We start from the raw sequence: 23710 nt of genomic DNA, 5'->3' as shown, positions 1-23710 counted from the left end.
TTTAAACACATGGAAGCAAAAGTGTTTTTCTAATTTTATCAATTATGAACAGGCTGAGGGGATGGGAGATGGGATGAATGTGTATTATTAAGAACAGCTCATTATTTTATCAGGCCAACTTATTGTTCTAGTCACTCTATGAAATACTCTTGTCTTAAACTGTAGTTTATTTTCTACTTTTATGTTACTTAACGTAGTACTCTGCTTAATGTCAGAGAAGGACTTTGGAACTCTTAAAGAAAATAGGAAAAGGATATGTAGGAATAGCATTTTGACTTGCATTTGTTGAAATAACATCTGCATCTATTCCCTTTTCTTCACCAGGGAATTAATCTTAACTCCTTCTATGACCAGAAGGAATATATTGGACGAAGTGTCTATTACTGGAAGAAAGTTCTGCCTATGCTGGAAACTATCAAAAAGAAGAGGAGTATTTCTGAACCTACTGATCCTCTCTTCAAACACTTCCACAGTGTAGACATTCAGGTACAGATCAGTTGAGTCAAGGCTGAAGAGAAGGGTCTGTGTCAGAAATGTACGCATAGTTGTGGGATTTTTGTCTACATTGTACTATTCTATGTTGTTACTACTGTGAAACCCTTAAAGGTGAGATTTGGTAATAGTGTTTTATAAAGGGGGAAAATTCTCTCCTTGTAACTTTGCTCTTACCTTTGAAATGGTATTTGTGATTTGAAAGCACTGAACACCCTCAGTAACAACTTTCTTGAAAAATAATTCCTCCTGTGTTACAGAGAAAAAGGTTGTCATTCCATTGTTAAGTATAAGTTTTCCTTCACTTTATTTGTAGGTCTTTCAGGTTGCAGCATATGAAGAAGAGGCACAGATAGCATTTGCTATGTTGGATGCAGTTGATGGCAAAACTGATGATGCTTTAATAGCATTTGAAGCTATTGAGAATGTGGTGTCATACTGGAATCTTGCCATGGTAAGTTTGTAAGTTGCGTTACCCAGAAGTGATTCTCTTTATTCAGTTTCCTTCTGACTGATAGTATTCACTCTGCATCCTGTTCTTCAGATTTTCCAAAGAAAAGCAGAAGAGATTGAAAATGATGTCGTGCTGCCAGAAGAACATGAGGAGCGTAAAACTTACCTTCTTAAAGCCAAGTATTATCTAATGAAAATTATTGCGGAAAGCTCCTCAGATATGTCAGTTACTGAGAAAGTAAGTAATTCTTGCTTTAAAAACTTCTTCCAAGGTATGCAGTAGCTTAGGTTACTGTTTGAAAAATTAAACCCTTTGCATTCAAGGTATTTTTTCATTCCAGGCTTTCAGGCAAGTTAAATTCTGTGTAACTTCTGTAACCTACCAGGTCATGTAGTGTCCTGGCTACCCTGTGGATGAAAGCTTTAATGTGAACAAATAGCTTTTGCCACTGTCTTTTAGTTTGATAGTTTGAAAAAATAAAATAGTTTGTGTGAGTTGTTTACTTACGTGAATCCTAACAAGTTAAGAGCTTTGCTGAAAAAACCCCAGTGCTTACATAATGAAAAGACTTGTGAATTGCTCAGACAGAATTCTAAATGTAGTGTGTCTTGTTCTGAGGGAGAATTGCAGTCATGACTCATGTTTGAAAAACCTTTCTAGTTGCCAGTGTCTCTTGAAACTGTGAGAGAAGTGTTAGATACAGTGATCCAGGAACTTGGTGAGAACTGTGAAGAGGGAAGTCTTGCCTTCAGAAACGGTCTGTCACGAACTGTAGATTCAGCAATGAAACATTCCACTCCGTCACCAACCAAGTTCTCTTTTTCGCCAACTAAGACCTACAAGGTATGTTAGCCAGTTATTATTTCAGGGAATTGTTGTCTTGTAAGAAAAATTCAAATAAATCAATTAACTTTTTTTTTTTCCTAGTTCTCTCCAAAAACTCCCCCTCAGTGGGCAGAAGACCATAAATCTATACTTCAAATGATTTGTCAGCAAGTGGAGGCTTTAAAGGTAAAAATTCTGTAACCATATTCAGTAATGAACTGTTGGCCTTTTAGTTATGGTAAGGATCTAGTGATAAGGGCATGGGTGAACTTAGAGTTCTGAGAATTAATTTCTTTAAATAGCTGCCTAAAATGAGTACCAGAGTAAATTCTTTCACTAAAAAGCTCCTCTTTGGGACTTGGACAGGAGTGCTGAAGCAGCCCATCTAAGGGACTCTTTCTGTATGTAGAAAGAGTTCTGCTTTTATCAGCTTGGTTCTCCACTTGGTTCTGGGTTTTTTACTGGCTTGTTCTGGCTTTAGAATGGAAGTACTTTTTACTCCATGGGCATGTCTTGCATGATCTAGCAGGTACTTCTTAGTTGTTTTGTTTGGCTTTTTTTTTTTTTTTTAATTACCCCCAAAACTTTGGATTGAACATGCTTTTGATTAGCAAAAGGGTGGCAATTGTGCCTTATATTTTCTTGGACAAATACCTGTATAGTTGATGCTTATACTCTTGCTTGGCACCCTGTCTCAACAGAATGAAATGCAAGAAATGAAACTTAATAATTCCAACACAAATGCATCTCATCGGTGGCCTGCTGAAAACTATGGAACTGATGCAATACCAGATAGTTATCAGAGAGCACAGAATCTTCATGAAGCCCCCTTAACAGGCAAGTTGCTGCAGAATTTTTATCTAAATGCTTAGCTAAATCAAATAAGACTTCTGAAAATAATGCTGAAATGTTTTAATGATTCACAGTTAAAAAACTGATTGCTGAGAGGAGTATGTAGGAAATAACAACAAGAACAGATAAGTGTTAACTGTTTTCCTGGTGTTCCTTTTTAGTTGCTACCACTGGCCCATCTGTGTTCTACAGCCAGTCACCTGCCTATAACTCTCAGTATCTTCTGGGAACTGCTGCAACCAATGTAACACCAGCAAAGGTAAGAATAAATTATTTCCTTAAATTGCTTCCAATGATCTGAAAATGACTGACTGGTTTTGATTCTGTACACAGCTGGATGTAATTGCAGTTCCTTATGCAGACTTATGCAGAATTTGGTCAACTTAAACTACTAGGGATAAAATTATAATTTGTCTCCCTGCTTAACCTCTGGGAGTTTGGGTGGGAAAGCTAGAAAAATATGTGTGTGCATTTATCCTACAGATATGTATGACAGCACTTAACTATTGTCCCCCTTAATTGTGTGGCAAAAGAAAATGGCAGTTTCCAAGCTTTTTTTCATGAAAAACCCGCTCATATTGTGCCTCTTTTTCAATGTTTGTTCTCAAATGCCCATAAAGTTTTAAACTAAGGTAAAACTGGTTTAGGTTTAAAGTTGAAAGTGTGCCTTTCTTTTAAGAGTACATGTTACATGGGCTTCAGCCATGTAACAGTCTTCAGCTTCAGCCCATGTAACAGTCTTACAAAATCAGTAAGGTTTTGTCCATAATAAGCAGAGCACTTTGTTTTCTGCTTTTTCTTTAGCCTCCTGTCTATGGCATGAACCGACTTACGCCTCAGCCACATATATATTCCTATCAACCACCACCCATGCATACGCCACCTCTGCAGAACACTTCTGGTTGTATGTTTTCCCAAGAAATGTATGGCCCGCCTCTACGTTTTGATTCTCCTGGTACTACACTCATTTCTCCTCGTACTGCTGATGACTATTACAACTACAGTGTTCCACAGGCAAGCACCAATCCAACACTGCCTAAACCGGGGTATTTCACCAACCGTTCAGTCACGCCACCCACCTTAAAGCCTGCAGAACCAAAAGCAATGCCTAAATTTGGACAGCCAGGAACAGCAGAAGGATCAAAACCACCTCTGTCAACACCAGCACAGCCAAGTCAGCCAACAACTTTTAAATTTAAACCTAACTTCAAGTCTAATGATGGGGACTTCACTTTTTCTTCTCCCCCTCAAGTTGCACCACAGCCCCTTAATGCACCTTTTAATAGTAAAGAAAGCCTCTTGGATCTTCTAACATCTGACAAACCTTTACAGGATGATAGATATGTTGATCAAAAGCCAGTTAGCGATGCCACAAACAGTTCAAGAAATATCTTCAATTTTAGCAATAAACATGTTCCAGGCATCGCTCTCCGAGAAAACACAGGACAAAATGTACACAAAAATGTGGGTTTTGAGAAGAGTGATACATTTAGTGTTCAAGAATCAAGTAAGCCTGTATTTATGGCTTCAAATTCAGATTTGGCCAATAGAAGTCATGAAACAGAAGGAGGAAGCACCCATGGTGGAGATGAGGATGATGATGGTCCTCATTTTGATCCTGTGGTGCCACTTCCTGATAAGATTGAAGTAAAGACAGGTGAGGAAGATGAAGAAGAATTCTTCTGCAACAGAGCCAAGCTCTTTCGTTTTGATGCAGAATCTAAAGAATGGAAAGAAAGGGGTATTGGAAATGTGAAAATACTGAAACATAAAGTATCTGGCAAATTTCGTCTCTTAATGAGACGGGACCAAGTGCTGAAAATCTGTGCAAATCACTACATAAATACTGATATGAAATTAACTCCAAATGCTGCATCAGATAAGTCATTTGTATGGCATGCTTTAGACTACGCAGATGAATTGCCAAAACCAGAACAGCTTGCAATTAGATTTAAAACACCTGAAGAAGCAATGCTTTTCAAAAAAAAGTTTGAGGAAGCACAGAATATTTTAAAATCCTTGGGATCAAATGCTGACACGTCTGTGGCTCAGAGCAGTGGGACTGCAAAAGAAACAGCAAATCAAGACACCAAGGAGCCCAACAGAACCACTTCTGGGACCATGAACTTGGGCTTTCAGTTTCTAAAAGATGGAACAAGCGGTGAACCTGACAGCAAAGGCACCCTTACAGCTACATCCGCTGCATCTAGCACTACCATTTCATTTGGGAAGGATGCTCAGCAAGCCTGTTCTTCTGGTGGGTTTGGTGGGTTTGGGCAGCATCTCTTGAAGAAGGACCAATGGGAGTGTAAAGTATGTTTAGTTCCAAATGAAGCAATGGTAAAGAATTGTGTATCATGTCAAAGTCCAAATCCAGGTATGTGGCAAACACATAGTACCCCTATGACTGGCTATGCAAGTTTGAAACCAAGTGGTAACACAGTGCAGGACAAGTTTGGCTCTCCTTTTGCTAAAAAGGAAGGTCAGTGGGACTGCTCTGTATGCCAAACCCAAAATGAAGCAGAAGATGTGAACTGTTGCTCCTGTCAGAGTCCAAAACCTCAAAATCAACCAAATACATCCACACCTTCTGTTCAGGCATCTGCTGCTCTGGGGCTTGGTTCCATTGCTGATACAAGTAAACCACAGAAAAATGGGTTTGAAGGGCTTTTTGCTAAAAAGGAAGGTCAGTGGGATTGTAGTACTTGTCTCGTGAGGAATGAGGGTTCTTCGCTAGCCTGCATAGCCTGCGAAACGCCGAATCCATCTGCTAAGCCAACTGGTGATACTTTGCCAACTCCTGCTTTTGGCTTGAAAAGTAAATTGCCTGAACTTGATGGAGGACAGTTGGGAACAGGCTTTAAGTTTGGTCTTGAGCAAGGCAAGACACCACCATTTACATTTCAGATTTCTTCTGATACTGAAGCAAAGTCTGCAAAGGAAGGATTTAACTTTTCAATGCAAATGCCTGCAGGTGGATTTAAATTTGGGATACAGGAGTCTAGTAAAAATACCAGTAAGAAAGATGAGCCATCCAAAGAACATACAACTGGTTTCTTAAAAAGCGTTGATGAAAAAGACAAAAAGGAATTGCCTTCAGACAGTGGAACTGGATTCCAATTTCAGGAAACAGCAGAGAAGGAGAAAATTGACTTTGTTTTTGGGCAAAACAGCAGCACTTCTACTTTTGCTGAGCTTGCAAAAAGTACTCCTAGGGAAGGCTTTCAATTTGGCAAAAAGGACCCTAACTTCAAAGGCTTTTCAGGTGCAGGTGAAAAGTTGTTTTCTTCACAAAATTCTAAAACAGATCAGAAAGCAAACACATCTGCTGACCTTGGTGAGAAGGATGATGATGTGTATAAGACGGAGGACAGTGATGATATCCATTTTGAACCTATAGTTCAGATGCCTGAAAAAGTAGAGCCATTTACAGGAGAGGAGGATGAGAAAGTGTTATACTCACAGAGAGTAAAGCTGTTCAGGTTTGATCCTGAAACAAGCCAGTGGAAGGAACGTGGGGTAGGCATTCTGAAGATTCTTAAAAACGAAGTTAATGGCAAAGTAAGAATATTGATGCGGCGTGAGCAAGTACTGAAGGTGTGTGCGAATCACTGGATAACGACAACAATGAACTTGAAACAGCTGTCTGGCTCAGACAAAGCATGGATGTGGATGGCCAATGACTTTTCTGATGGTGATGCAAAGTTGGAACATCTGGCAGCAAAATTCAAGACACCAGAGCAGGCTGAGGAGTTCAAACAAAAGTTTGAAGAATGTCAGAGGCTACTACTAGATATACCACTGCAGACGCCCCATAAACTTGTTGATACAGGTAGGACAGCTCAGCTTATACAGAGAGCAGAAGAAATGAAGTGTGGCTTAAAAGATCTCAAAACTTTTCTGACAGATGACAAAACGAAACTGTCAGAAGAGGAAAGTGGTGCTGGTACAAACCCTGTCTGTACCAGCAGTACTTCTGATTTGGTTATAAAGCCACATGCTGAAAGTACAGGCCCTACTCTGGAGTGGGATAACTATGACTTGCGTGAAGAAGCATTAGATGATAGTGTAAGTAGTTCTGTATATGCATCACCTCTTGCAAGTAGCCCTGTAAGGAAAAATCTGTTTAGATTTGGAGAATCTACCACTGGTTTTAGTTTCAGCTTTAAATCTGCTTTGAGCCCATCCAAATCTCCTGCCAAACAGAATCAGAGTAGAACATCAGTAGGCACAGATGAAGATTCTGATGTTACTCAAGAAGAGGAAAGAGATGGACAGTACTTTGAACCTGTGGTACCTCTGCCTGATCTTGTGGAAGTGACCAGTGGTGAGGAAAATGAGCAAGTTGTCTTCAGCCATAGAGCCAAACTATACAGATATGACAAAGATGCAAATCAATGGAAGGAGAGAGGGATTGGGGATATCAAGATATTGCAGAACTATGACAACAAACAAGTTCGTATAGTAATGAGAAGGGACCAGGTACTAAAACTCTGTGCCAATCACAGGATAACACCAGATATGAATCTACAACAAATGAAAGGATCTGACAGAGCCTGGGTATGGACTGCATGTGACTTTGCAGATGGGGAAAGAAAAGTAGAACTTCTGGCTGTACGGTTCAAGCTGCAAGATGTTGCGGACTCATTTAAGCAAATATTTGATGAAGCAAAGCATGCCCAAGAGAGAGAGACACTGATAACACCTCTTTCTTCTCGTGCCAATACACCAAAGGAATCTCCATGCGGTAAAAATGCTGTAGCTGTGCTAGAAGAAACAACCAGAGAAAGAACTGATGTCAGCCATGGTGATGATACTTCTGAGGCAACTGTAGAGGCTGCAGAGGTGTCAAATACTTCTGAAACACCAACAAAAGCAGTTGTTTCTCCTCCAAAGTTTGTATTTGGATCTGAATCTGTCAAGAGCATTTTCAGTAATGAAAAGTCAAAGACATTCACATTTGGAAATACTTCAGCCACTGGTTCTCTCTTTGGCTTCAGTTTTAATCCCCCAAGAAAGAGTGAAGGCCATATTCCAGCATCTCAGAACACAGCACAGAAAGAGCCAGAAGTCTCTGAACCATCAAAAATCTCAAGTGCTACTCAGAAGCCTGTAGACAGCAAGGTAGACAACTTGCCAGCTTCATCACAAGATGGACCATCTAACTTCTCATTTAGAATTCTGGAAAAAGGTATGAGTTTTACTAGTAATTTATTCAAGTATGCAACTTACTAAGCAGTCAGCTCTCTGCTATTCATTATTTATTCTCTTGAGAGTAGATAGTATCTTTCAGTTTTGATGCAGGTATCCACATGTTCTCCAGAGGTTCAACTAAAGAAGGTAATTTTAAGTCATAATACTAATTTTCAAATACAAATGAAAATGTATGATGAAGGATGGAAATTTGTTTACTGAGAACAGAGTTTTCAGGTAGAGAGCTTAAACTCTGAAGTGCTGCATCTGAATCTTCGATTTAAATGCTCAAAGAATTTGTGGATTTGCTCTTGGGACTTAAATAGGTAGTTGATGTTGTATGTACCTGGGCCTTTGCTCTGAGTGGCCAAGTGTGAGAACATCAGATGTATGCTTCAGCTAAAATTTGCATTATCCCCATAATTAAGTAGATGGGTATTGTAAAACTTGTCTATACCTTTGTTTCAAGTGTTAAATACTGGCCTCTGCAATTTTGGTTGTGCAGCTTAACATCAGGTGTCAGCCTTCTTCCTTAGCCTGAGAAGAGATTGTGGTGCCATACTCAGTTGTATGGTTTCTCTTAGAGTCTGGAAAAGTTGCACAGGCAGAAGCTGTGGCTGTAACCTTACAGGAGCTCTGTAATGTGCTGAAGTGTCTTTGTGAGAAGGATGGGATGTCTCAGAATTATGAACACATCCTGTCTCTTTATTAACTTAAGTGTAGTAAAGTGACATGGCAGAAGATGATAGCTGCAGTCCATTCACATGAGTTGGATAAGCTTCTGTAGAAACAGATGAAATTTCCTGCTGCGAAATATGACTATGGAATACTTGGAGAACATAGATAAGTCTGTTCTATCCTTTTAAAATTCCAGGTAAACACTTCTGTACCAACAATTTATTTTTTTAGGATTTAATTTTAGCCTCTTTAAATCTAATCCAATGGCCTTTTGGACAAGCACATCCTCCATGCAACCTGATAGTAAAGGTATTTACACACTGCACTGAATGTGTGATAAAAACACTCTAGCAGGCATGGACAATAACCCAGCTGGGTCAAAGCAGCTGGCTCAGTAATCTTTATAATTAACATGCATGCTGAAGGAGGGTACTTGAAATTGTGTGTCTGACTACTCAATTTGTCCTGTTAAAGAATGTCTCTAGCCCTTTGTATGTTTACATGAGCCAGCACAATGGATGGCACTGTTTAAGCTTTTGGCTTCTGTTTGCCTTATTTTTTGAGGATATGTGCTCTGCACTTCTTTCATCACAGTTTTACTATGCGTGCACACTGGATCTCTTAAATTCCATTTTTCTAGAGAAATTACGTTTTTGTTTTCAGAGAATGTCTTGTGGTGCCCGACGTAGAATCTCTGTGTCGATGAAATAGTCTGAAGATCTTGAGACAGATTATTCAGTGAAGAGCTTGAATGTATTTAGCCTCTGTGGAAATGTTCTCTTCAGTTTCCCAGTTGTCAGTGTTAACTGCTGTGCTTTTATAAAGAAAGAGTGCACAGAAGTGCGAGCCACCTTCATGTATAATCTGAAGTCTACTTTAGCTGGTTAGAAAACTTCTGCCCATTTATAACCAATTTGTTCACATTCAGACCCTGTAGACAAAACTGTTACAGCTTATAGTTTGATTATATGTTGCTACCAGTGTGCTGCTTGCAAGTATACTTGCTGTAAGCATGCTCAACTTGCACGGTTTTAAAAGTATTTTAATTTTAAATAACAAACTTTTAGTCTGCATAAGACAGTCTTCCAGTATTAGTGTCTTACATTGTTTCAATGTGTCAAAATATCATTTGATTAGCTGTTCTTACTTGAACATTGAATTCCTGTTCTGTGTACATAACCTAAAGTCACTTGCTCTGTGTTTTCAAGCATCTGTGTGGATGGAGTGTATGAACAATTCAGTTCTATTTTCATAATACAGTGTCCGTAATGTGGAGCGATTAATCATTCTGCGCCAATGCGCACATGCAAGAACTTTTTCTACCACAAATTGATCATGGTTTTATATTGGGGCATAGGGCAGGGGGTGATGTATTTTAAATACAAACAAAATAAGCCTTTCTGGTACTTAAGACTGTTCTTCACTTCTACTTTTCTAATAATTAGGGTATGATTATCTTTTCAGTGATTTGTTTACAGTTGGTAATTGCCTTCAGTGTAACTTTTTGGTCTTTGATACCTGACTTAATAGTAAAGGATTTTGAGAAGTCCTTCCTAAATTAGGTTTTCAAGCCTATCCAATACAAATATGATAGGAATGTTTTTTAAGGGGAACTTATTTTGGGGAGTGGCTCCTGAGTTGTGCTAGAAAAAAATTTAAAAGAAATTTAACCTCAGTGGTTCTGCACCTCCACGCATTTACATTTTTCTCAGGTCAGGTCATAAACTTCTTGTAAGTTCTTATTCTAGTTTTGGCTGGGATAAAGTTAATTTTTTCTCAGTAGCTGGCACAGTGCTGGGTTTTGGACTCAGTGTGAGAACAATGCTGATTACACACTGATGTTGTGGTTGCTGCTATGCAGTGCTTATCCTAAGTCAAGGACTTTTTTTTTTGTGTCATACTGTGCCATTGAGGAGGTACACAAATAAAAGCTGGGAGGGAGCTTTGCTAGAGCTCAAAGTGGCCAAAGGGATATTCCACACCATAGAACATCATGTCCAGTTTATAAACTGGTGGAGTTACCTGGAAGAGGGGCCAGTAGGAGTGTGGGAATGGAGTCTGGCATTGGTCAGCAGGTGGTGAGCAGCTATATTGTGCCTCACTTGTTTTTCCTTGAGTTTTACTTTTTCATTTTAATATTATTATTTATTATATGTCACTTCTGTTTCAGTTTCTAAACTGTTCTTATCTTCACCTACAAATTTTACATGTGATTCTCCTCCCCATTCCACCAGGTTTCAGGATGTGAGCCAGCAGCTCTGTGGCACTTCATTGCCAGCTGGACTTAAACCACACCAGTGCTTTACAAGTTTGAGTCATGTCAGTTGCAGGCTACTGTACCTGTTACATGCTTTAGGGTTTTTAAACTGGTGCTTTCCTCTTATATTCAGAAGATATTCATTGATCAATACATGAGGGGCAGTATCAGTATTGTGACTAGCTAGCGATTTAATGTCAGTTCAATCAAAAGTGAAAATACAGTACAGCATTGAAAAGAGCTGTTGTGCATGATATTGTCCTGAATTTTGTTTCTTCCATATTCTACTCTGGGTGAAAAAATCTACTCAATTGTTAGTAAGTTCTGTTATCCCAAAACCAGGTCATTTTAGAATACATTGTATCTATGTGTGGCGGGTTTTGTTTCATGGCTGCCTATGAAGATAAATATTTAAGGTGTTTGTCACAGTGATCTTTGTTGTTGAAGTCTTATCATTTTGAGTAGATGTTTGGAACACTAGAATATTATTCCAGTGTTTGATAGATCAGGTTCAGTGAGAACTTTACCTATTGACTAATCTGAAGTGACCTTAAATGTATTTCTCTTACTCAGCTATTTTGCCCAAAGGGTACTGAAAGAGACTGTATGATAACTCTCTTTAAATGCTGTCAAAACCTGATGAGCAATGAGTGTGGTAAAACACTGGAACAGTGTATTTGTTGCCATGGCTTCTAGCTAGTTTTCTACTGCTCAAATTAAAGAAAGCGCATACTTTTACCATCTACCTGACTTGAAAGAAGTGTTTTGTTATATTCAAAGATACATTTTTGAAAATTTTGTGATCCTAAGGAAAGCTGCTTCTTGTTGTAGGACTAAATGTTCCACACTTAAACCTCAGGTAAACTTGATGCAAACTTAGTCCAATTAAGACACTTGCTTAACTAACCGGAAAGAATAAAACACATAGTAATATGCAGGATATCTGCGTATCTTCATAACACAGTACTAGATGTACTTCTAATCCTTAAACCAGCTAGTTTTTTGGACAAGATTCTGAGAAGGTGTATGAAAACATGTATGTCTTGCAGTTGTGATATAAACTTAGAAATTTGCTATTCAGGAATTTTATCCTACACTTACTTTCTGCAGGCTCAGAGAACTTACTGAGATCTAAAAATCTGAGCAAAAAGAATTAGTCTAGGAGAGTGCCAGTGATGGGTTTGAGTTACTTTGTAGCTCTGGTGTATAAATGCCTGAAATGATCAACCTGTGAACAAAGGTGAGGCAAAGACTGGAGAAGTAATACTTCGAAAAAATACATAAGTTTGAATCGGTACTTGGGATTTTGCTGTTACTTTACTTTATGCTGTTCTTAATCTACTGGATGATTAAGTAAAAAATAAAGAAAACTGCTTTTAATAAGCAGACTTATTTTAGTGTGTTAGTTGTCTCAGAGGATCAAAGGACGTGTCTGTAAACATGTCTTCTATGTCCTTTTCTCCTTTTGCAATGATAAGTTAAATTGTATGATCAGAAAAATCGATGTTTTTCAGGAACTGGGTACTACTTTTCTGCTGGGTACTGGTTTCTAGATGGATATTTAGGTTTCCTCTGATTACACTGTGCCACAGACGTAGAAAATTATTTTTTTAATGAAAAGCACAGCAAGATGTTGAGACCACCCTTCAGATACTGACTAAATTACGTCTGAAGAACAGATAATAGGGTGTTAGCAAATAGGCTGAGGTACTAAAGCAATCATTCTGTTCTTAGAAACAGCTATTGTGGCTATTGATGTGCTTATGGGGTAATTCTTAAAAATAATTTACAGATTTATTTCTTAGCCCTTTATCCCCAAATTCCCCTTCTCAAAACAGCCTAAACAAGCAGAACCCCAACCGAACCATATGTAAGGTTTAAGTCGCTATATCCTCTCTCTTTGCTTCCATTCTCTCATGATAAACTCAAATATTTGTTTCCAAAGCTGTCTTGCAGCCATATATTTTATCTGCAGTTTGCTCTAGGCTTTACTTTCACTTTTAACCTTTGCACTGATCATGCATTGTTCTCAATACTGGTGGAAGGAATAACTTAATGTTGAAGGCGGGAAGGAAAAATCTAACTGATGGTGATATTTCTGTGCTGCAAAAGCTAGTTAAATAGACTGAAAGCAATGGTTTTGGTTGTTTGATAGTGGAACTAAGAATTACCTTACTTTTGTAACAATCAAAGTTTCAGCAACAGCTATTATGGTAAATTTATTGTTAGCTAATAAAAAGCTCAGCTATCCCATAAGTAATCTGAAGTGAATTCTATTCAGTTGCTTGGACAGATTGTTGTTCATAACTTCACTTTTTTTCAGGCCTGAAGTTTGCTTATTTACCTCTATTGGTCACCTCTGTCACTCTTCTCTGTAGCTGTCTCTTATTTGACATGAGGACTTACTTAATTACTTACTTAATTAATTCTTTTAATAATATAAAGATGCAGCCATGTTTTGTTTTAATGCTTCAATTCCAAAAGCAATAGAACAGTGTGTAAGTTTTGCTGTTATGTCCTTGAATCCTGTAAGTTTGATTTTTCTTTCCTGTCTAGCAGCAGAAAATATGTAGGCCCTTAGAATTAATTCAGTTCTGTAATAATGTGGGGTTAATGTTATTTCCTGTTCTGAAATTATTCAGTTTTAATTGTTTGTTCAATTTCTCTAAAAAAGCTGAGAAGACCACAGTGTCAGAGGATGTTCCATCTGATGAAGTTGTAATAGTTTACGAGTTAACACCTACCCCTGAACAGAGAGCTCTTGCTGACTTCCTCAAGCTCCCTTCAACATTCTTCTGTTACAAGAATAAGCCTGGATATGTGAGTGACGAGGATGATGGTAAGGAATGCCAAAATTTGTATTTCTACTGCCTTTTTGTGGGGAAAGGGTGTAATACACTGCACTGGTGCAGCCCCACCTTGAGTGCTGTGTGCAGTTCTGCTGTGTAAGAAGGATATCAGGCTGTAGGAGGGTGACCAAGGTGAACAGCCTTGAGTGCCAGACTCAGGAGGAGTGGCTGAGGTCACTTGGTTTGTTCAGCTGGGAGAAGATAAGGCTGAGGGGTGACCTCATCACAGTCCAAAACTTCCTCAAGGGATCAGCAGAGGAGGAGGTGCTGATCTCCTCTTCCTGATGCTCAACTATAGGACACAAGAAAATGGAGTGAAGCTGTCAGGGAAGTTCAGATTAGGAAAAAGTTTTTCTTTGAGGGGGTGGTCAGGCCCTGGAACAGGCTCCATGACAGCAGTTAGAGCAACACACCCATCAGAGGCCAAGCAACGTCTGGGTGATGCACTTAGTCATATGGCTTGGTTTTAGGTAGTCCTGCAAGGAGCAGGGAGCTGCAGTTCGTGATCCTTCCAACTTGAGAACTCAGTTAACACTGTTACTCAGTTAACACTGTTAGAACCACTGAAATATTTTTGTGTGGGCCAGTGAGAAGTAATCATGTCAGTGTCCTTATAGCCAAAGATGTACACTCAAGTCTCCAAAACAATAGTATAGCGGAGGCCCAGGAGTGACTAAAGGGTATTTGTTTGGTCTATTATGGGTGCTGACATCATTACCAAGGCATTTGTTTAGGTAAGAGGTATTTGAGCAAGAGACCTGCTTTAGTAAGTATTTTGAGACAAATAGAAGCATTTTTTATTAAAAACAGTCTAAGGTTCCCTAAGCGCTATAGTAATGAATTATTTTTCTTCTAAAGCAAATTCCTAATACTATTAGTGAACTTACTTTGTCAAACCTTACTGCATGCAATTAAGATTTATTTATTCAGCAGCAAATACTTTAAATGGAAGTTCTGAAATACTGTATTCACCAGAAAATGGGAGAAGACAAGCCCCCTTCCTCCTTGAGCTAGCAAGTTTTTATGTAAAAAATCTTCAGTCTTCTTTCCCAAATCTGTTTGGTGGTAGTCTTAGTAAAATCACTCAGTAAGAAATAAGTTTTCTAAAAGCAAAACCTGTGCCATGTATCTGTAGCAATCTAGGCTGAGAAAAAGTGTTAACAGCACTCTGGAGCACATGTAAGCAAAACTAGGAGTGACAGCTTACTTGTTGACTTGTGTAACTCTTAAAATATAAGCAAAAATTTCATATGCCTGCTAGCCTTGTGAGTTGGAAGGGCTTAACAGACTTCTCTGACCAAGAGTGTGCCTGAGAACTTACTCTTTTTTCCTGTGTTTAAGATGAAGACTATGAAACAGCTGTTAAGAAACTTAATGGGAGGCTCTATCCCAGTGATTCAGAAGAGAAAAAGAAAGGCCAAGGTCCCATAAAAGGTATGTCTTAAGAAATTTTAATTGTTGTGCTTCATGTACTGAAACATAAACTCTGAATCTGAAGGACACATGGGCAGAGGTTAATTTTATGTTTCCTGGGATGGCTTTTAGAAGCAGAGATGCTGGGTGCAGAAAATCTGCATCTCAACGTATGTTAAACTGCTGGTTAGCAGTAAAGGGGTACCTGAAAGAGAAATGTACATTCTAGGTGATCTCTAAACAAGAATATCAAAGTCTCTTCCTATCTTGAGCTCCTTCTGAATATGAAAAATTTGAAAAAATCAGCTTGGCATGATACTGCTCAAGAGAAAGTTGTCTACATCTTTGAATACTTGATACTTCTGCATCTACATCTTTGAATACTTGATACTTCTGCAGTTACTAATTGAAGCTTGTGAGTTAACGTTCACTCTAAAATAAGCTATTTGGTCTCTATACTAAAAATACAGGTGTAGACAACTTGCTGATGTGTGTCTGTGTCTCAGACTGCAGTGTTACATTATTTGAAGGTAGGTACTTCTAGAAGTAAAGTTTGGGGTTTCTTTGAGGATATGTGCTAGAAGGATTGATCCATCTGAAATATGAGGAGATACTGAAGGAAGTTATTAGTAGTGGCAGCTGCATGATTAAATTCTTCATCATTGCATGGAAATTCCCTGATAACAGTAAAAAACCACAGATTATGTATTTTCAATTCTAGTCACTCCAGGTTAGGTTAGTCTTCACTTCCACTATTTAAACAGTAATGCTGTCTGTGAAGCTCAGGAAGTCTGTCTTCAAGTTAATCTGGCTATTATGAGGTTAATTTATGATGTCAGGGCTAAAAATTATTTCAGTTATTTTCCATTAATTCTTTACAGCAGGTCTTGCAAAGAAAAGTGAATTCAACAAGGAAAGAGAATGTGCTGCTACTTTGGAAAAGAAACCAGCTCCTGAGGAGAAAGATGAAATAAAAGCTCTGCAGGTTCCTTCTGCATCTGTTTGTGGTGTCAGTACTGATACCAAAGGTGACCGTGTGGAAGACGTAAAGTCAGAAGCTGAAATTCAAGAAATTAAAGTAAGAGCTAAATCTTTACTCAACTTCTTGTTATTAAACTTGTACAATTACTTCATATATGTGTAAGACAGTACAGTTTTAGTTCTAAAGCATCCAGTGGGGAAAAATTGAGTATTTTTGTAGCAGTGCCTCAAGTGTATGCCAACATGGGAGATTTGATTTCAGGAAATAGTAGTAGTTTTTTGAAAACAGACTATTTCAAAGATACTTCAGTCTCTTGTCAAGTTAACATCCTTATGTGTTAACAGTAATGAAAAACTTCAGAAAGCTTACAGCAGTTTTTCTTGGTGTTCTTTATTTTTCTATAAGAACTGTTCTTAGACTCCTGGGGAGGAGGTTTGAATCCTAAGGTCTTCTAACTTATTTACATATTACATTACTTTTTTGATTAATTGCAGGAGAATGAAGTTGCAAGCTCAAGTGACTTAGTCTGTACCAGTAAGGAAGAAATCCCCACTCCATCAAAAGATGAGGTGACAGTACTTGTCCAGTCCGGTACCAGCAGTGGAGAATCACATTCCACCACAGAAACTGTGCAAGTATCACAGACCTTATCACGAGCTGAAGACAAACCTGTAGATTTGTCAACTAAAAAGAGTGATTCAGATGATTCAGAGTCAACACAAGGTAAGATCAGGGGTATATGCTGAGGTTTTTTTGTAGGAAACTATGCTTTCCTGTGGATCAGTTAACCCAGCATAGTTGCTGTCTTGGGGAGAAGTAGTACCAATACTGAATTAGAAACATAGGCACTAGTCTGGTAAAAATGTGTATATATCAAATTTTGAGTTCAATTTTGCTACAACAAACCAATGCTAGTGTCTATTGTGTAATTTAAATACGATGTACTTTCATTAGTTTACTGTTAAATACCACATGAGCTCTGTGGATTGGCATATAAGTAGTATGCTGAAACTGAGTCTTGGGCCCATTTTTCAAACCATAGTAGATGATCATTACGACAAGTGTCATTCAAATTTTAAATTTATTGGGACAAAGAAATGCTGTAGACAGTTCTCCAGTTTATTCTTGTGACTGCATAAATGTATTTTCTTTAAGAAAGAGAGAAATCTTTGACTTTCTGCTTTTTATTTGATAGAAAACAGAATCATCTCATTTGGTTTTGGCAATACTGCAGGCCTGTCATTTGCAGATCTGGCATCCAAAAGTTCTGAAGACTTTGCTTTTGGCTCAAAAGGTGAGTTCAGCTAGTATTTGAGACAAACTTCAGCTGGACTTTTGCTTCATACAGTATACCTCCTGTGTACAAAATTTCTTCTGATTATTAGAAATAACAATTTTTTGCAAGTTTTTGTCAGGAAGAAAAAAAACTACATGAGTTTAAAATGTCACTCTCTTAATTGTAGATAAAAACTTCAAATGGGCAAATACAGGAGCAACTGTGTTTGGAGATACCGCCCGTAAAGCAGATGAGGATGAAGGTGGTAGTGATGATGAGGTAGTACATAGTGATGATATCCACTTTGAGCCAATTGTGTCCTTACCAGAGGTAAGATGATTTCTGGAATATAAAACAACATTAAGATAAGCATCTCTGCTAACACAGCAAGCTTTAAAATGTTTTACTTAACTAGCTTTGCTTTCTATGTTGTTGTTGTGCCTCGTTCTGCATGTTTTACACTATGTTGAAGCACCTGTTGTTTTAAATCCTAGTACAGCATAGCCCTGGGGAGGTGTCTGGTGCCTCAGTTAAATTCTTCAGGTAATTTCTTTGACTTAACTGAGAGTTGATGAGGATGGAAATTTTGTACACATAGCTTGTAAAAGCTAAACCATTTATATAGCACAGCTGAAAATCAGGAAGGGGAGCTGAATAACTGCTAGTGCTTATACAACTCAGCTATGGCTCTGTATCAGTGACCTGTAGATTCAGTTCTGTGAAAGCCATGCCAACTAAGAATCTTTAAGCTAGGCAAGAGATTCCTAGAAACACTAAGCAAAAAGATGTACAATTAACATCACCTGAAAGTTAAGGAACTAACTTTTTTAGTTTGAAAATAAATGGCTTTTCAGGAAGTAGGAGAACCTTCAACTTTCAAGGTAGCCTTATAACTTACTGAGACTTCACACAGTTATTCATGTCGTGATTTGGTTTTTAGCCTAGTAACCATTTCAGACTCTTTTGATGATATCATCATATTGCCTGACCTTTCTATAAATAATAAAATTTAACTATAGATTAGTAAAATTATTGAGCAAGGCAAATAGAGTACATAGGAACTGTATGTGGTGTCCTTCAATTTGAACAGCTGGTCTGATCTATTTTGTAAAGTGCCTTCAGCTTCCTTCTTGAAAATGTGGTGTGCCGTTGCTCATCTGTTTGTCACATTATGACTTCTATGATGCTTTTCTTCTCTGTTTCCCTTTTTCAGTTTCACAAATAGTATTTTGTCACACATTTCTCCAGTTCTCTCAAGTGTTCAATATCTTTGGAGAAGTGCTAAATAAAATGAAGAGTAGAGGCCAGTAAATGTATACATAAAGTGAGGTGGAGATACAGCTGTCATGCTGAAGTTTTGTATATTTGGTGTTTATTCTGTTCAAACGCAAATATCAAATTCTTACAATGTGCTAAAGATAACTCCTGGAATTGTAACAGTACTTTGTCTTCACTTCTCAGTGTGCACATCATTCAGCAAACCGAAAACTTGGGAAACTTGCCAGAACACTTGGTGTGTCCCAAAGTCTTGGGTTTTTGTTAAAAGAAAAAAAAACCTCCATAAACCATAAAGAAAATCCCACCAAAACCCAAGCAAGTAAACCACTCCCAAAGCAAAACCAACAGACACCCACCACAACTACCTGTAGCATGGTGAAGGAGGATTGCAGTGCTGTAATTGTTCTCAAATAGTGGAATTTGTCGGGCTCTTAAAATGTTTTACCTATTTTGGTGTGATGGAGTGTTGGTGAAAAGAACACACTGAATAATTTTCCACTGTAATATGTCAAAATCTTCAGAAGTATATGCAATAACTGTTTAATATCTTTGTAGGAAATCACAGGTTTTCAGTCTACTGTGCTGTTTTTTAGGTGGAGGTAAAATCTGGAGAAGAAGATGAAGAAATTCTCTTCAAGGAGAGGGCAAAACTTTACAGATGGGACAGGGATGTTACTCAGTGGAAAGAGCGTGGTGTTGGAGAGATCAAAATACTTTTCCATACACAGAAGAAATACTATCGAGTCCTAATGAGAAGAGACCAAGTTCTTAAAGTCTGTGCAAACCACGTTATCACCAAAGAAATGAACTTAGTGCCCTCTGATACATCAAACAATGCTTTCATTTGGACAGCCACAGATTATGCTGGTGAGTTTTTTCAGGTGGTCTTTGTTTTTTCTAGTGGTCTGTAGTTTGTGTTTTGTTTTTCCCTGGAGATTATTACAAGATTAAACTAAACAGACCTTCTTGGATTTATTTTCAGATGGTGAAGTAAAAGTAGAGCAATTTGCAGTCAGATTTAAAAGCCAAGAAATGGCCAATTCTTTCAAGAAGATGTTTGAAGAATGTCAGCTAAGCTTGTCAGAACTGCAGAAGGGGCCCTTATCTCTGGCAGCAGGACTGTCAAAGGACACCAACCCTGTTGTGTATTTTGAAGTTTCTGCTGATGATGAACCTTTAGGACACATAACCATGGAGCTGTTTGCAAATATTGTACCTCGAACTGCTGAAAATTTCAGAGCCCTGTGCACAGGAGAGAAAGGATTTGGATTCAAGAACTCCCGCTTTCACAGAATAGTCACAGACTTTGTGTGTCAGGTAAGTGTTAAAGGAGGACTCCTCACTGGGAGAATGAGATAATCTTGACTAACAATGGCACTTCAAAAACTTACTTATACAGAGTAGCACATTCTTGTTGGCAGCATGGATCCACTGTGCAGGATAGTCTCATCTGTCCTTTTCCAACAAGGAGATGAGAAATGGTGCAAGCAGTACATGCCATCTACCCTAAGATGCTTTTCACCTGTGTCTACCAGTGGCCTCATGCTTCAGTGTTTCTTAGTACTATCATGTCAGGGTGAAAGAAAAAAAAATAGAGGGAGGTGGAATCTTCTTACAATGAACAGGGGGCATGTTGCTGAACAGGAACACCAAGGAAAGTAGGTGTTCCCAAAACATTCATCCTTCTCTCTCTTCAGATGAGAACTTTTGTATGCTCACCTGTTGAGAACACTTACTTTCCAGGCTTCTCTTGGACTTTAAAGTACACTTTATATTTCAAATAATGTGCATTTTACAGCTGATATTTCAGCTATCACAGATGTTAGGTTTCAATCTAAAACAAGTCTTCTAGATCAATTATCATGCAGTGGCCTGTTTACTAAAATGCTAAGTTTTGTGCAGAGAGCATCAGCCTGAAGTGTATCTGTAACCCCTGGTAGACAGTGTTGGTTTTAAACCTTTGTGTGCATTCAGTAGCACTGGCAAGTCCTTCATAAAGGCTGAAGGCTTAGGAGATTAATAATAGCTCAGATAGACCTTTCTTAAAATTCTCATCAATAGTTCATTGAGTTTTGGTTACTTGGAACAGGCAAAATGAACCAACACCTGTACATGCTACGCTAATGATGTGCATGTCACTACATCTCCGAAGATGAGGCATGTAGATGACTCTACAAGCCCAGATGTATACAGTAATACAGGAGAATAATATGCAAAAGTAATAGGAAGGACATCAGCCTGTTGGAGTGAGTCCAGAGGAAAGCCAAGCCTTTTAAGAAGGATGGAGCACTGGTCCTATCAGGAAAGGCTAAGAGAATAAAATTTGTTTAGTCTAGAAAAGATGAAGCTTAGGGGTGACTTAATGGTGTCATTCCAGAGCCTGAAGGGAGCCTACAAGAAGATGGAGAGAAACATTTTACAAGAGCATGTAGTCACAGGACATGGTGGGGGGAATGGCTTCTAGGTAGAAGAAAGTAGGTTTAGACTAGATGTTAGTAGCAAGTTGTTTGCTGTGAGGGTGGTGGGACACTGGAACAAGTTGCCCAGAGAAGCTGTAGATGCCCTGTCCCTGTCAGTGTTCTGGGCCAGGCTGGAGGAACTCTGAGCAGCCTGGTCCTAGTTCTAGGTGTCCCTGCCCATGGCAGGGGAGTTCTAGATGATCTGAAAGGTCCTTTCTAACATAAACCATTCTGTGATAGCATATGAATGGCTTGTCACCAGAATGAAATATTAGCCTGTCTCTCGATTAGCTATCTACGTGTGTCTGAAGTATGCACTGCATGGTTCTTTTGTTAAACCTTTGTGCCTTTCTGATAAACTCATTTAGGATTTAAGCTTATTTCTGGGTATTCCACAGTCTAGAAAGGAGCAGACTTTCTTTTAAAACAGTTGACTGCACCATGTGTGCCTTGACAAAGTGAACTTTTATCACATTAAATGAGTATATTTTAAGTTCGCTCTGCTTTGCCTGGACTTTTTTGAGGTACAGTGAGAAGCTTTTGAATGAGAACTAAGGCTGTGTACTGATCAAATTTGCACTGTCACCTTTGTGTGTATATTTAAATTATCAGGAACCAGAAGTTTGCTACCTTCCAGAAAGCTGAAAGACACACTTACCATGCTGCTCAACCAGTTACATGGCAAAGCTGTATGGAATTACTGGTCACTGTTTTATTAACCTTTTTCAGGTGATGAATTCTGTGCCTGCAGGGACTAATTAAGAACAGGCCTTCAATAAGATAATGCAGTTTCAGGCAGCTTCCAGGGCCAAGTGATGCAGGCAGTAGGAATGACAGGCCTAGAGGAATGTCACCATGGGGAGCAGGAAGATAAAGTGCTGTGTTCAGAATAAACAAGGGATACACCTTTTACTACTGGTTCCCTTACCATGAACAAACCTGCTGAAGCTGGGAAGCCCTACATCTAGGCAGATATTGATACTTGTAAAAATTAGTTCTTCCAAAACAAGGTCTTTACTGTTGAAAGGAAGTATAACTTTTGGGTTTCTTTTTGGAACTTGTCAGTTAATGATGTGTCTGATTGGTTTTTTTTTTTTAGGGTGGAGATATAACCAACCATGACGGAACAGGTGGACGGTCGATTTATGGAACAGCATTTGAAGATGAGAATTTCATAGTGAAACACACCGGTCCTGGATTGTTGTCAATGGCAAATAAGGGCAGGGATACAAATAATTCTCAGTTCTTCATAACACTTAAAAAAGCAGAACACTTGGACTTCAAGCATGTGGTGTTTGGGTTTGTGAAAGATGGAATGGATGTTGTTAAAAAGATCGAATCCTTTGGTTCTCCTAAAGGGCTAGTAAATGGAAGAATTGTCATTACAGACTGTGGGCAAATATAGAACTATTTCTTTGAGTATACAGATGTTTTTGCAGTATAAATCAGTACTTAGATGTTATTGACTAATTATTTCAACTTCTTAAAATGGACACTTCTGATGTATAAATGTAAAATTACAGGCTATAGTTGAATTTTTTTATGTGTTCCAATTGATTTTTTTTGCATGGTAAATAAAGTTCAGGCACTGGCATATTTCAGGTGTATTTGTGTTATCCTGACATATTTGTAATAAGTGTCAAATTTTGAAAATTAAATCCTAGTCTTGTTAAAATAAATGTCTTGTCTTCACTTTGGTTTGTTTAAAAGATAACTTGCATAACTTTGTTCTTGCTCTCATGAAGCTCTTTTGAATGTGCAGATAGATGCAAATTGCTGAACAGTACACTGAAGGCCTTTGAAAGTTAATAGTGTGCAGAAAGCAGGCTGAGCCAGGTGGATGTTGCGTTGTTCTGTCTGCATAGCTTTTACATGATTGATCAATGTTTTGCTAGAGGAATATGCCAACTTTTTTTTTTTTTTTACCTATGTTGTTTCTAAGAAACTTGGCTTAATGAAAAACATCTCCTTAACTTTGGTATTTTACCTGACATACATTAAGTATAACGCTCTGACTCTGCTCAGTGTTTGTGAGCTGTGGCCAACTTCTCTGCCCTTGCTGCAGGCTCTAGCCTTGTGTATTCCAGCGTGCTCGTACCTTTGACAGCTTTGCCTCTCAAGAGTGAGAATGCATGGGTAAAGGTAGGGTGTATTTAAACTTACAGTCTACACCTCTGCTCTGGGCAACACACATTTAGTTTTGCTTTATTTGGGGGGTTATTTATTTTTAAAGGATGGCAGTAATAAGTCTTCAGGTGTCCTAAGGGACTATACTGCTCTCCACAACCAGTCAAAGGAGCCTGGAGCGGGGGCTGGTTTTGGCCTCTTCTCCCAGGCAGCCATTGACAAGACCATAGGACACAGACGTACACTGCAGGACAGCAGGAGGAAGTTCTTCCCAGGAAGGCTGACTGGGCATTGGCACGGGCGGCCCAGGGCCGTGTTAGAATCACCGTCGCTGGAGGTGTTTAAGGAGGTGGCACTGAGTGCTCCAGTTGCCAGGGTGCTCTCAGGCCGTGCTGTGCCGGGGGTGGAAAGGAGCGGTGTTTGATGATGATGATGATGTGTGCCCGCCCCGCCAGGCCCATGGCGGCGGCTCCCCCCGCCGTGCCCGCCCGGGCCGGCGCTGCCCGCGGCCCCGAGTGCGCCTGCGCGGCTGGTGGCGGTTGGTTCGAGCGCGGCGGTGCCGCCATGGCGGGCCC

At 39.0% G+C, this 23710-nt stretch overlaps 1 protein-coding gene across 6 annotated transcripts in view; it reads left to right on the top strand.

The window, feature by feature from the left end:
- LOC121354046 (E3 SUMO-protein ligase RanBP2-like) overlaps positions 1-22687 on the top strand; it is a 33704-nt gene extending 11017 nt beyond the window's left edge. For 2 of the 6 annotated variants that reach the window (XM_041468364.1, XM_041468358.1), the window contains 19 exons: positions 325-486; positions 809-946; positions 1037-1183; positions 1607-1789; positions 1874-1957; positions 2473-2608; positions 2785-2882; positions 3428-7814; positions 8726-8803; positions 13426-13590; positions 14942-15034; positions 15484-15543; positions 15898-16091; positions 16490-16718; positions 17191-17289; positions 17459-17601; positions 19143-19416; positions 19532-19866; positions 22108-22687. In XM_041468364.1, the coding sequence (XP_041324298.1) occupies positions 325-486; positions 809-946; positions 1037-1183; positions 1607-1789; positions 1874-1957; positions 2473-2608; positions 2785-2882; positions 3428-7814; positions 8726-8803; positions 13426-13590; positions 14942-15034; positions 15484-15543; positions 15898-16091; positions 16490-16718; positions 17191-17289; positions 17459-17601; positions 19143-19416; positions 19532-19866; positions 22108-22413 (7311 nt within the window). In that variant the 3' untranslated portion in view covers positions 22414-22687. Of the gene's footprint in view, positions 1-324; positions 487-808; positions 947-1036; positions 1184-1606; positions 1790-1873; positions 1958-2472; positions 2609-2784; positions 2883-3427; positions 7815-8725; positions 8804-13425; positions 13591-14941; positions 15035-15483; positions 15544-15894; positions 16092-16489; positions 16719-17190; positions 17290-17458; positions 17602-19142; positions 19417-19531; positions 19867-22107 lie in introns of all 6 variants that reach the window. The other 4 variants (XM_041468361.1, XM_041468360.1, XM_041468359.1 and 1 more) reach the window with 4 other exon arrangements.
- The last annotated feature ends 1023 nt before the right edge of the window (positions 22688-23710 follow it).

This window comes from Pyrgilauda ruficollis, unplaced genomic scaffold (assembly GCF_017590135.1).
Source record: "Pyrgilauda ruficollis isolate IOZ18807 unplaced genomic scaffold, ASM1759013v1 scaffold22, whole genome shotgun sequence".
NCBI lineage: Eukaryota > Metazoa > Chordata > Aves > Passeriformes > Passeridae > Pyrgilauda > Pyrgilauda ruficollis.
Note: the sequence above shows the minus strand (reverse complement) of the source record. Positions and strands in the feature narration are given on the sequence as shown.